Consider the following 14,302-nt stretch of genomic DNA (forward strand, 5'->3'; position numbering starts at 1 on the left):
CAATGGAACATCTCTGGAGAGACCAGAAAATAGCTGTGCAGCGACATTCCCCAACCAACCTGACAGAGCTTGAGAGGATCTGCAGAGAAGAATGGGAGAAACTCCCCAAATACAGGTGTGCCAAGTTTGTAGCGTCATACCCAAGAGACTCGAAGCTGTAATCACTGCCAAAGGTGCTTCAACAAAGTACTGAGTAAAGGGTCTGAATACTTATGTAGATGTGATATTTCAGTATTTCTTTTTTATAAATTAGCAAATTTCAAACACTTTTTGCTTTGTCATTATGGGGTATTGTGTGCGTGTGTAGATTGATCAGGGGGGAAAAACAATTTAATCCATTTTAGAATAAGGCTGTAACAAAATGTGGGAAAAGTAATGGGGTCTGAATACTTTCCCAACTCACTGTGGAAGGGTACCAAAAAATGTCTGCAGCATTGAAGGTCCCGAACACCACAGTGGCCTGCATCATTCTTAAATTAAGTTTGGAACCACCAAGACTCGTCCTAGAGCTGGGTGCCCGGCCAAATTGAGCAATCGAAGAAGGGCCTTGGCCAGGGAGGTGACCAAGAACCCGATGATCACTCTGACAGAGCTTCAGAGTTCCTCTGTGGAGATGGTTGTCTTTCTGGAAGGTTCTTCCATCTCTGCAGCACTCCACTAATCAGGCCTTTATGGTAGAGTGGCCAGACGGATGCCATTCCTCAGTAAAAGGCACATGACAGCCCACTTGGAGTTTGCCAAAAGGCACCTAAAGGGCTGACCATGAGAAACAAGATTCTCTGGTCTGATGAAACAAAGCCTGAATGCCAAGCTTCACATCTGGAGGAAACCTGGCACCATCCCTATGGTGAAGCATGGTGGAGGCAGAATCATGCTGTGTGGATGTTTTTCAGTCAGGGACTGGTAGACTAGTCAGGATCAAGGGAAAGATGAACGGCGCAAAGTACAGAGAGATCCTTGATGAAAACCTGCTCCAGAGCGCTCAGGACCTCAGACTGGGGCGAAGGTTCACCTTCCAACAGGACAACGACCCTGAGCACACAGCCAAGCTAACACAGGAGTGGCTTCTGGACAAGTCTTTGAATATTCTTGAGTGGCCCAGCGAGAGCCCGGACTTTAACCCGATCGAACATCTCTGGAGAGACCTGGAAATAGCTGTGCTACGACGCTCCCCATCCAACCTGACAGAGCTTAAGAGGATCTGCAGAGAAGAATGGGAGAAACTCCCCAAATACAGGTGTGCCAAGCCTGTAGTGTCACACCCAAGAAGACTTGAGGCTGTAATAGCTGCTAAATGTGCTTCAACAAAGTACTGAGTAAAGGGTCTGAATACTGTGTAAATGTCATATGTCAATGTCATATTTCCATTTTTTTATTTTAAATAAATGTGTCACGTGTAGATTGATGAGGGGGAAAAACAATGGAATCAATTTTAGAATAAGGCTGTAGCGTAACAAAATGTGGAAAAAGTCAAGGGGTGTGAATACTTTCCAAATGCACTGTATTTGTCTATGTCCCCAAATTGTTATGGTGTGTCGATGTCTGTTAGTTGTTACAGAACGTCTGATATTTGTCTCAAACATTGTTCCCCCCAGCTGCTGTCTTGGTTGGACCTGGTCTCTCTTGAAAAAGAGATTCTCAAATGAGACTAACCTGGATTTTTTTTTCTTTTTTTGTTGTTGACTAACCTGGATAAATAAAGCTTAAATAAAGAAATTGAACACTGGTCACTTTAATATTTACATAGGGTTTACCCACTTCATATGTTTATACTGTATTCTAGTCAAGGCTCATCCTATAAATCTACTGTACACACCTTTTATATTCATATACTGTCCATAATGTCTAAACAGCATCATATATAAATATATTTATATTCTGACATTGCTCGTTCTGACATTTCTTTCTTTCAATTTTGTGGATTTGTGTGTATTGTTTTGTATAGTTAGGTATTACTGCACTGTTGGAGCTAGAAACAAACATTTAGCAAAAAATGTGTACGCGACCAATAACATTTGATTTGACTTTCACCTCTATAAAGTGTAACACGTAAGCTTTGACTACGAAAGCGATCACACTCAGATCCACAGATAACATGGAAGATATCTACATTAGTTCAGACAGTAAGACTGCCTTTCACTAAGAAGGCAATACATGTACTATATTATAAATCAATAACCCTCTACCCAGGGGTGCAACTTTGGTTTTAGAAGTGTCCCCCGTCCCCAGTGAAAGTTGCACCCCTGCCTCAACCTATTTAGAGGACAGGGAAAACCATTACACTGTACTTACTATACAAAATCATTATTTCCATTAAAAAAACACTACTCTTCAATGGGTAAGTCTAATGTTTTTCTAAGCAGAAAGTGAACAAACTTCTGCTTTTGTCCCATTCTTCCTTTACCCACAAGAACAGAAACAGTTCCCCTGATGCTATAACAGTATGTGCCAAAGTGGAAGTGAGTTTATATGACATTCTAATTTTAAAACGGCCTTACTCAGCCTTTCTGCATTGTTCCAGGACTGGGTTAACCACCTGTTAGCAATTACAACCTCTGATGTAAAATATACCAATAGTGCTCCACTTCTGGCCTAGATTCAGATGAATTCGAGGAAAGTGTGGGCAAGAGAAGGGTTGTATAATGTTTCATGGACGGTTTCCAATGTGAGTACTGGGCGTGTGTGTGGGCTGTGGCTGGCAGTAGGGAACACACCGCACCAACAGGTGTCCCTGTGAATACTGCAGCAGACACACTGGCCCTCAGAAACCATTCAAAAATCTTATGTCATTCAGAGAACTCTGCCAGCTCTTGCAAAACCAAACATTCCTGACTCTGTTGTTAATTTCTGGCAGTTGGCTAACGTTGTCAATGAAATCAGATATATCGCCAGAGTAAAAGAGGAAAAGAGGAGACATTCTGCAAAAGCTCCCAACATTAAGACAGGGAATTCACTTCCCTGAACAAAAAAAATAAATGTCCATAAAGCAAATTGGCTGGGGTAGAATGCATTAGGGCTCTGGCACAGAGGTTGGCAAGCCACCCTGGATGAAAGGACATCTCTGCCCCTAAAACTAGTGCTCCAGGAACCCTGTCAAACCACTGACCCAAAATCCTCTGCGATATATTATGGGAAACAAATAAGCCAGGAGACCGCAGAGATTTATATCAGGCGTGCCATGGCCCGCCAGTGCTCCCTGAATTCATTCATCTTTTGCAAATGTTACATGGTCCTATTTCCCTGCGCTGTGAGGGCCAAGACAAGCCACGCAACGCCACAGAAGCTGTGCCCGAGTATTCTGCTGGATACCAACCATAAAATCCAAACATTTCGGACGAGACAACATGAACTATATGTTGAGTACTTGCTCAATGTACATTTGACAGCATGGATATGTGGTTGTTTGAAACCAAGGGTTTGATTTATTTTGGTTGCAGTTCTAAATTGTAGCTCTAAAGTAACTAAGGCAATAAGACCGAGAGAATCGGAATAATATGCACATAAACAGTTGCCAAAAACCTTGTTCATTTCAAAAAGGGTCTGCAGAGTACAGATAAATCCACATTGTGCGGCGAGATCAAAAGACAAAGATGATTAGATGAAATAACCCACTATTCTGTGAATGGTTAGACCGTGTGTGTGTGTATATACATATAATTTGTATATTTTTTTATACATTATTTGCTAAACTAAATTCATGTGAATTATTAATTTATAGTAGGGACAGATCAAAATGTACTGGGTAGGATGGGTTCACCAGCAGCAAATACAAAAAGACTGCTGAACAATTAATCAACTGGCCACCCAGACTATTTACATTGACCCCCCTTGTTTTTACACTGCTGCTACTCGCTGTTCATTATCAATGCATAGTCACTTTACCCACACCTACATGAACAAATGACCTCGACTAACCTGTACCCCCACACACTGACTCGGTACCCCCTGTATATAGCCCCGTTATTGTTATTTTATTGTGTTATTTATTTTTTTACTTTAGTTTATTTTGTAAATATTTTCTTAACTATTTCTAGACCTGCATTGTTGGTTAAGGGCTTGTAAGTAAGCATTTCACAGTAAGGTCTACACCCGTTGTATTCGGCGCATGTGACAAATACAATTTGATTTGAAACATCTAAAGAATAAGCTACTAGCAAAACAAGCGAGTAAGAATTGTACTTAAACTCCCCCCTCATACTCATCTGGAGGTTGAGCATTTTTTCATCTCTATGTAACTGTATATGTAAAAAAAAAATATAATAATAATAATAAAATCGGGACCGCAATGTAAATAAGTCCCCGACTTTATTGTGCAATACCGGTCACTTAAAAAAAAAAAATTGTGTATATTTATTTTTTTAAATAACAAATCAAATCAATAAATCCAAACTGTGCAGCGGCCAATTGATGAACTGAAAGAGACATCTGTTACAAAACACCAAAAAGTTTAATGACATTCAGAGACTGTGAAGCCAAGCCTTCGATACTGGGTAGTCCTACATGGTAGAGAGGAATGTTTTTCTGTTTGTCGCAAACTATGATATTGAAGTGTCCTAAGTCAGTAGGCTTTGTTTATTGGTTGTGTGGTGCATTGGCACAGAAACCTTTGTGGAAAATGTGTTGCATATATTTTATATAATTGTAAATATGGCATCAAAATGTTGAAACTCAGATTGCCCTCTAGTTGATGATTGTCTGCAGCTGGCTCTGATTGTAGTGTAATGAAACAGGCAGGGAGAGGGAGCTCATTCGTGGTCGTCGGTGAACCATTTATAAACACAGGGTCACTACAGTTATTGTTATTTATGGTCGTAAACATTATTTTGAGTTAATTCTACAGTACAAGGGGAGAGTCTTGTGAAAATATTTTTAACATTGGGGAAGAGGGTGCATTTTTTTTATGACACCTTGAGTTGGACCAGCCACCCCGTCAATTTCGATCTGTCCCTATCAAGTGTGGCTTGAGCATGATCTACTATAGGCTTGGTGTAAAAGTCAGAGTTGATTCCTGCAAATTATCCATGGGCTTTTTCTATTCTCCATTTCTCTTTTCAACATAACGACAACACATTTCTCTGCGTCTCATATTTTCAGAATTTTGAGCAACCAGGATCGAGGAGGAAGTGTGAAGCAAGGGTTATTTTGGAGCTTGATTCTGTTTAAAATTACTTCCAGATTGCATCCTCATGGGGCAGGGACTGGCCCCAGCTCTCACCTGTTACTGCCCCCCTCTGTCCAGTTCCTCACACTGCATCACTATCAATGACGTCTTCAAATGATTCAGGACCTTTTTACACAATATGCCTCATAATGAATGAATCTGACAATAAAGCCAGTCAGTCCTACCACCCACATTTAGGAAGCGTATCTACTGTATATTATATAATCTGTATCTAATATATAAAGACAAACCAATGTGTGGTGGTCTTCCAGAAATGTTATATCAATATACTGTACATTCAGCTTTGGCTTGTATGAGCCTGAAGGCTGTAAAAGTACACCCCCTGGACAGGACGCTGTCTATTGCGTATATACGAGTATATTCGTACAGTACCAAACAAAGTTTTCCTTTCCAAGAGGTTGAGTGTTGGATCTAGAATGATCTACACATTGTAGAACATTTGCTGTTACTTAAAAACAATCCCCATGAACACGTACTTACAATCAATCCATGATGAGTTCGACACACTCTATATGGAGACGGATGGTTCGGTTGGGCCAGATTTAATTTGACCGAAATACTATAACGAGAACAAAAATATCCAAGTGTCAGAAGTTGTGTGTATAAATTAAACAACAAAGGAGACGGGCATCTGAAGAATGCTCCCAAATGACTCCAGTCTGTTTCTGTAAAGCAGGGCCATTTGTATGGATAGAGTTTCTCCAAAAGGCACAGAGCACATTTCTCAAACGAATCCACAAATCCATTTCTAAGTCAAGGGGGCTTTGAAGTCATTTTCTATGGCTTTGAATGAAAGCCGTCAAACTGGGCTGACTTACATGCTTCTATTAAGTGAACTGTAGCAGCTCATCATGCCCATCCCCAACTGAGAGAAAGAGTCAAACATTTTCTCCAGACAACTCTGTGAATATTTTAGGGACAGGTAATTCAGTGTGTAATACTTTCAGAGCCTCTGTCTTAATTGAAAGAAAACTATTCCCCACTGCTCCTGAGATTTCAGTGAATCTTGACATGGGCTGACATTTCCTGTATGCACCGGTCCCAGTCGTATGGTGTATAGTAACTTAGGGGACACCACTACTTCAGTCAGACTATGGTTCCTTTCACGTGTACCTCAGCTGTCACTCACAGTGCAGCACACTTCCAGAAGATAACAATGCTTCACCAACTCCTGCTCTAACGCCATACTTCGACCATCCTCAACCTTCTGTGTGTGATGCCACCCGAGTCATTCAGAATTCAGCATCTCAGACCATCTCTTCAACCTAATAGCAATAGGCACTGATTCCTCCACCCTTTTCACTCGTCTCGTTCCCTTGTTCCGTCCAGCGGCTAATTTGGAATGCAACCATTTTTTTGGAAGCAGCGACTTCTGCTCGCGCTCTGCATTATTCAGCATTTCCATGAAACTCTAGGCACCCTGGAGGACTATGCCTTCCTCTCTCATTTCCATATTTGGCCTGTAGGACTCTACACTACGCCGCGTTAGGGTTTAGAAATCTTACTCAGAGAATACCAATTTGTCGATGAATGTGAGCCCCTCGCAGCCAGAGAGACACCTGGAGACCAATTTAACATGCAACTGGAGGGACCCGGTCAGCAGTTGGCAGCTAAGGACAGGCTCTGTGTCTGTCTGTCTACTGGTGTGGCCGTGACCCCACTCTCCGAGGGTGTCTCAGGGGGTGGTGGGATATGCAAAAACCACATTTCCAATTCACACATGCATATAATACACACGTTTACATGTGTGAAATAGGACAAATATGAGTACCAACCAAATTATTATTATAGTCACCCACCGACCAGCCAGTCAGCTGTCTGTCTATAATGAGAGGCCAGAGTGATACCTTCATACATATATGCATTGGAGTGAGGAGCACCCAATTTTTCCAAGTCAGAGGAACGATGGGGCGCTTATTCATGAAAACAAATGAAGTAGAAGCAGCTTGTTACATACAGGTAACTTCCCAAATAAAGGAAACACCTAAATAAAGTGTCTTAATAGGGCGTTGGGCCACCATGAGCCGCCAGATCAGATTCAATGCGCAGTGCTTTCCCTAAGCTACGGCCGTCGACTAAACAGCCGATAACAGACTTAGTCAGCCGGCTACTTTTTCCACTTCATAAGGTAACTAGGATTATTTTCATTGAAAAGTTTCAATTCGCTAGTCAGAAATGTTTATATAGCCTTCTCGCTCTAGAATGAACAACATGCATCTTCTAGCGATCAATTGATAGGAAAGGCGCATGTCAGTCACAAAGCAAGCAATGACAGGGAAACACTGCTGTTTGTCAGTCTGCTGTCTATCCAGCCTCTCGGTACCAGTGTTATTTTTGTGCGATGTGGTTGGCTGCAGTTTAATTTCTTTTCACGGAGGAGGGAAAACATGATGCTTCTTCATCGTCTCCTGTGAGTGAATTTAATGAGGAGTTGAAATCCACTTAATTATTGTTTTGTGGCACATTAATTTATTTTCTTCCGCGTGTTTCATATGAACAATATGCATCTAGCCAGACATGGAGTCGGGCGCATAGGCTATTTATTGATGACAGAACAGCAAGTGTTGACTAGTTCATAAAAGGTGTTGGAACTGACTGAATAAAGTAGATCTCCTATATCCCTTTATTCATAAATCATACAATGTAGTTACACGGAGTGTACAAAACATTAGGAACACCTTCATAATATTGAGTTGCACCCCTTTTGCCCTCAGAACAGCCTCAATTCATTGGGCATGGACTCTACAAGGTGTCAAAAGCGTTCCACAGGGATGCTGGCCCATGTTGACTCCAATGCCTCCCACAGTTGTCAAGATGTCCTTAGGGTGGTGGATCATTCTTGATACACACGGGAAACTTTTGAGCGTGAAAAACCCAGCAGCGTTGCAGTTCTTGACACAAACCGGTGCGCCTGGTACCTACTACCATACCCCGTTCAAAGGCACTTAAATGTTTTGTCTTGCCCATTCACCATCTGAAGGGCACACATACACAATCCATGTCTCAAGGCTTAAAATGCTTTCTTTAACTTGTCTACTCCCCTTAATTTACACTGATTGAAGTGGATTTAACAAGTTACATCAAAATGGGATAATAGCTTTACCTGAATAGTCTATTTCATGGAAAGAGCAGGTGTTCCTAAAGCTTTGTATATCGCACCGGGACAATGGTATTTTATTAGAATCCCCATTAGCTGTTGTAAAACATGAAACATTACATAATACAGAACATTAATAGACAAGAACATATGAAGGACAGAACTACATCAATTTAAAAAAGGCACACGTAGCCTACATATCAATACATATCAATACATGTATACAAACTATCTAGGTCAAATAGGGGAGAGGCGTTGCGCCGTGAGGTGTTGCTTTATCGGGTTTTTTAAACCAGGTTTGCTGTTCATCTGAGCAATATGAGATGGAACGGAGTTCCATGCAATAATGGCCCTATATAATATTGTACAGTTTTTTGAATTTGTTCTGGATTTGGGGACTATGAAAAGACCCCTGGTGGCATGTCTGGTGGGTTAAGTGTGTATTTTCCCAGTGACCGCTAAAGTGAATTGTTAGTGTAGCCTAGTGATGGGTTCATTCGGCTCCCTAATTTGCATACTGGTAGGCTACTACTTTTTGGCAGTTATCTGCAGATAAATTATGAAAACATTTGATAAAGATGTTGAATCCTCATTGCAGGAACAATAGGAAGTGGAGAGAGCCTCAATCTGGTCCAAAATATGATAAAAGAAAACATCTTGAAGGTTATAAAAGCTAATGATAGTATTTCAGATATTTATATAGGCCTACTGAGTTGATTAAAGTGTCGACAATGGAGTAGTCAACTGCTGCTTTCTGTGTAGCAAAGCCCATGTTCAACACCTGCTTCATTCTTCAATCATACCTGTAGGTCTATTCGTGGTTACCTGACTTTGTGCACCCAAACTTTTATACAATCTGACGGGGGATCTGGGGATCCTCCCCATGAAGTTTTGCCTTTTTATTTTTATTCTGCAATTCTAGATTGTTTCTCAACAGGTAATCCATGTTTACTTGACAGAACACAACTTTCTTCTTAGGTTTTTGCCACAATAAACAAAATTGAAAGACTAGACTATGTAGACGAGTATTTCTGACTAGATTAGTAATCTACCGCCTTCCTCCAAAGTCCCACCCACAGTGATTGATTGACAGGTCTGAAACCCTACCAGCTCTGTGACTCACAAATATCCTAACAATACACTGAATTCATACATTTCCAGTCATTTTTATTGCAAAGTCATGTCTTCTACTCAATACAACACCTAATTTTTACCAATCTGGGAGGTTAAATCGTTAAAGTATTCAATAATGTAGCTGTGCATTTTGAATGGAATCAAGGCATGAGAATGTACAAGAGGCCACCAAAATAGAACTCGTTCTGCAAGTATATTATAAGACCTGGCTGACTCCAGCTATGCCAAAACGCACATGTAAGTAGAGGCAGAGGTGAACTAGACAATACCAGAAGAGCATCTCACATACTGTTCAGTGCAAATATTTCACTGATTAAAAACTAAAACATAGGCTGTATATAGGCCAGTCCTCAGATGTTTTTTTCCCCCATGGCTCCTAACTGATAAAAAAGATAGGATGAAATAGGAGCAGCATACATTGGCCCTCAAATCTGAAGCTGTGTAGCTCTTGTAGAAGTATCATGACAAACCATGCATACAGTATGTGTGTTTCGGTGATGGTAGGTAGATCAGTACTCACAGGAGCCCATGTCTCCTTGCAGCTGTAGGATCTGCGGTACTGGCATAGTGAGGACCACGGTGTCAAACTGCTCCGGGGCCCCACCCTTCCGACACACCTCCCAGATGGCGCCCTTCTGGTAGATGTGGGTAACGTGGTGGTCAAAGAACACCTCTGCCCCTGCTTGGGTGTGGAGACACAGAGTTGGCAATGTTGCAGTGAAAGACAGGGACAGATGGAGGAAGAAAAGGAAAGAAAGAGTCGGTGAGGAAGAAATCCAGAGAGGATGTAAAATATAGAGAAGACTGTGCACAACTGGGGAAATGATTAAAACTTTGTGGTTAATAATACATACACATTGTATATGGTTACATACACTCTCTGGCGCACATGGTGGTGCCAAGAGAGTTCTAGAAAGGCATGCTACCTCACTTCATTCCATTCCCAAATTACATATAATGAGGAGAAAAATGCAGGAAGAGATTGTGAATTAGAGAAAAGATGCACAACTCCTCTCCCTGAGGACGCCGAGTTGTACATTCCAGAATTAGACTACAGTATAAAGAAACAATTTGTCTCTTTAAAGATCAAGAACAAGGTTAGGAGCGTCGTAGAGGTCCAGAAAAAATATATAGATAGAACCCTCAACCTTTTCTTTGTGGAGACTGGAGATAAAATTACAGTTGTTGCCTGAGGGCTGTTATTTGATCTGCTAATAGTGTACCATTAGGTTTTGTCCTATTAGCTGATTAATCAGTAGAGTAATCAAATGTGGAGGTAGTATATCAGGCCTCTATTCATCATTCATAACTCATTCTAAAAGGCCTGGAGTGGGTAATACTGTAGATAGCCCTACTTTGTTTGGCCTGCTAACAACTAGCTACCCACGACCTCTTATAACATTCCATGGCTTTGACCTAGCGTGACACTCTGCTATCTTTGAATTTCAATGACATTATTTGTTATCACTTTTTTGATCTTGTATGACATTCACCTTGATTTACTGAAATAGACACTTCAGTAGGGTGAAACCGGGTTAATGACCTAATCATTACTGACCAAGTTCAAGGCAATATTTGGATTAACTGATTCATCTTTTTTCAAAACTTGTTGTCAACTAAAGCATCAGTTGATCAATCAGTTTGATTAATGGATTCATCTTTACAGCCCTAGTTTTGAAGTCAAAGCAACATCCTGCAATGTCCCTGCTTGATATCTAGTTGGGCTAGGCCTTCATTATCTGGACTCAGTAAGGTTTAGACAATATAAATCACCCTATGAAATCTGGCCTTATTCCCCCCTTGCCCTCTAGGAACTTGGACAAATAAATGAAAGCTGGATGAGTGGGAGGACATGAACCTCAGGACATGAGCTTCTTGCAAAATATTTGTTTAATTAAGAACAAAAGGAAAACATCTGTGAAATACTCAACAGAAAACAGCGCAAGTAAATCATTTCTCCAACAAGGTCCTTGTCGAAGATATTTGAGACTGACATCAAATACAAGGTAAAAGGGTAGAAGACAGGGCTACCTGACTGCTTAAGGAAATGTTTGACGATGGCGGACACTCCTGTTGGACTGACATAGTTTTTATGGCCTCCGTCCTTCATCACCTCCCCTTCCACAGAGGAAACCAGGGGCTTCAGAACACCATGGGCCAGCAGCTCTTCATAGAAGCTGAAACACAATGGGATGAAGATGAGAACCATCTTGGAACACAAAGAATAACTTGCTCAAAGTTAATAAAACAGACACCAATGGATGGACACATTTGTTGCTTCCCCTAACGGGTATAATTGGTCAAATGTTGTATAAAAAAATGTTTTAAGAAAAAAAAATGATTATGCTAGTAACATACTGCCATGGTGCTGTGGGTAATAGGTAGACCCTAGAACAACAGATTTGAGAAGTTTGGGACATGATATGCATTGATTGTGGAATACTGTACTTTTGATGCATTTTGGCGTAGTATGACGTGGCAGTAATGTACTGTGCACCAAGATCAACTATACAGGATGGATCAGACGGACTTCTGCTGGTGGACATCCTTCCTCCTGCAACACAGAGATGAGAAAAGGCATGAAGAAAACAAACATTATGTATAAACAAAAATATTGAAATTATATTTACTCAAATTACATAACAGACTGACTGGAAAAATTGACAAATTATAATAGTTTACTGATGAGATTTCATGAGTGTTGTTAACAACATTCACATCAACTCAAACAAAACATCTGCATGTGGGCCTAAGGTTAACAGCAGCAAGCATATACATAGATCATTTTATTGGTCAGTTGTACACAAGGTCCAACTGAAATTGGACTTCTGCTTTTAACGCAAAGCCTCCGAAAGACACACACAGGCGAGAGGTGCGGGGGACTGCCACACTGAATGCCCAGGGAGCTGTTGTTGTGGGCGGTTAAGTGCCTTACTCAAGGGAAAGAACGGCAGGCAATGGCAACCCCCCGGTTGCTGGCTAGCCTCTCTAATCACTACGCTACCTGCCGTTTAGGGTTATATAACCTATACATTAGGGTCAAATATTATTTTGTGATATATCTTTCTAAAAACCAACATGCTCCGACACAGCTTCAAGCCCCAAGCCATCAGATTGCTAAATAGTGAATTAATGGTTTTATTTGTATTTTATTTAACTAGCACGTCAGTTAAGAACAAATTCTTATTTACAATGACAGCCTACAATGGTACCCAAACTATTTGCACTGACCCTAAGCACACTCACTAGACTGTATATACAAACCATATACACACACTCACTAGACTGTATATACAAACCATATACACACACTCACTAGACTGTATATACAAACCATTTACACACACACTCACGCAAAACACTACTTTGACAATCCCACACACATTCACACACACACACACACATAATTTGCTGCTGCTACTCTGTTCTTTATTTTACTCTTATCTATCCTGATGCCTTGTCACTTTACCCTGCGTTCATGTACCTACGTTAAATACCTCGTACCTCTGCACATTGTTGGTATTGACATTTTATTTTTATAGACAAAAATATGTTTTAAACTCCATCAGTGGCTTGTCAACTCCATCACTGATGGCTAACCCTTAAGATCGTTTTTTTGTCAATATGCCGAAGAAATATTTTTATCACTGTTCTGCAAGAGATCTGTGGTGGAAAAAGTACCCAATTGTCATACTTGAGTAAAAGTAAAAATACCTTAATAGAAAGTAAAAGTCACCCAGTAAAATATTACTTAAGTAAAATTCTAAAAGTCTTTGGTTTTAAATATACTTAAGTTTCAGAAGTAAATGTAATTGCTAAAATATACTTAAGTATCAAAAAGTGTAAAGAATTTTAAATTGCATATATTAAAACAAACCAGAAGGCACAATTCTCTTGTTTTTGTTCATTTACAGATAGCCAGGGGCACACTTCAACATAATTTACAAACGAAGCATTAGTGTTTACTGAGTCTGCCAGATCAGAGACAGTAGGGATGACCAGGGATATTCTCATGATAAGTGCGTGAATTGGACCATTTACCTGTTCTGCTAAGCATTTACAATGTAATGTAATGAGTACTGTTGGATGTAAGGAAAAAAAAATCACTGGTGTAAAGTACATAAGTAAAAATACTTTCAAGTACTACTTAAGGTCGTTTTTTTTGTATCTGTACATTACTTTACTATTTTTATTTTACACTTTTACTTCACTACATTCCTAAATAAAATAATGTACTTTTCGCGCTAAACCACTCAATTTGACCCTCTCATTTTTACTGTTCTCTATAGAATAAGCACGCAGCCGACATTGTAATTATATAATTTTGTATGGAAACGTGCATCTGGCCAACGCACTGTACATTCTGTGCATTGTAACATTATGTGACAGTCATTATTGCCTCGTGTAGCAGTATGCTACGCTTCTGCTTCGTATACATTGTATCTAAATAAGTCAAAATGTAAGAACTTTGTCGGCAACTGACACAAACTTACCTGCTCCTCGCGATTTATCCCAGACAACAATAACTTTGTTTGGCATTTCTCTTCGTAGAAGACAAGCGCATAAACTGCCTGTCAAACCTGCACCAACTATAAGAACTCGAGACATTATCACCTGAATTATAAACTATTTTATTTGACAATATTTGACCGCACCAAGCTTCTTTAGGCGTGTTTGGTAACGCTGCAGATTTCACCTCTATCCTATAATTGTAAACATGAATGGCTGTTGGCCGACCAAAATGTTCCCTTGGTTGTATGCATAGAGAAACAGTTTATTGAAGCAAAATAAACAAACCACTTAGTTCCCATTACAACATCGCACTGACAATGTTATTGTAACATCTATATGACTGACTAATTAGGCTACTAATCACCCATTTTGGTTGA

At 40.2% G+C, this 14,302-nt stretch overlaps 1 protein-coding gene across 2 annotated transcripts in view; it reads right to left on the reverse strand.

Annotated features, from left to right (window-relative positions):
• rnls (renalase, FAD-dependent amine oxidase) overlaps positions 1 to 14,293 on the reverse strand; it is a 42,304-nt gene extending 28,011 nt beyond the window's left edge. Inside the window, exons 1-4 of one of the 2 annotated variants that reach the window (XM_029705104.1) lie at positions 13,907 to 14,293; positions 11,862 to 11,967; positions 11,445 to 11,590; positions 9,934 to 10,095 (exon numbers count right to left, since the gene is read on the reverse strand). In XM_029705104.1, the coding sequence (XP_029560964.1) occupies positions 9,934 to 10,095; positions 11,445 to 11,590; positions 11,862 to 11,967; positions 13,907 to 14,021 (529 nt within the window). In that variant the 5' untranslated portion in view covers positions 14,022 to 14,293. The remainder of the gene's footprint in view (positions 1 to 9,933; positions 10,096 to 11,444; positions 11,591 to 11,861; positions 11,968 to 13,906) is intronic. The other variant, XM_029705113.1, reaches the window with a different exon arrangement.
• Positions 14,294 to 14,302: the final 9 nt, after the last annotated feature.

Source organism: Salmo trutta, chromosome 2 (genome assembly GCF_901001165.1).
Source record: "Salmo trutta chromosome 2, fSalTru1.1, whole genome shotgun sequence".
Lineage (NCBI taxonomy): Eukaryota > Metazoa > Chordata > Actinopteri > Salmoniformes > Salmonidae > Salmo > Salmo trutta.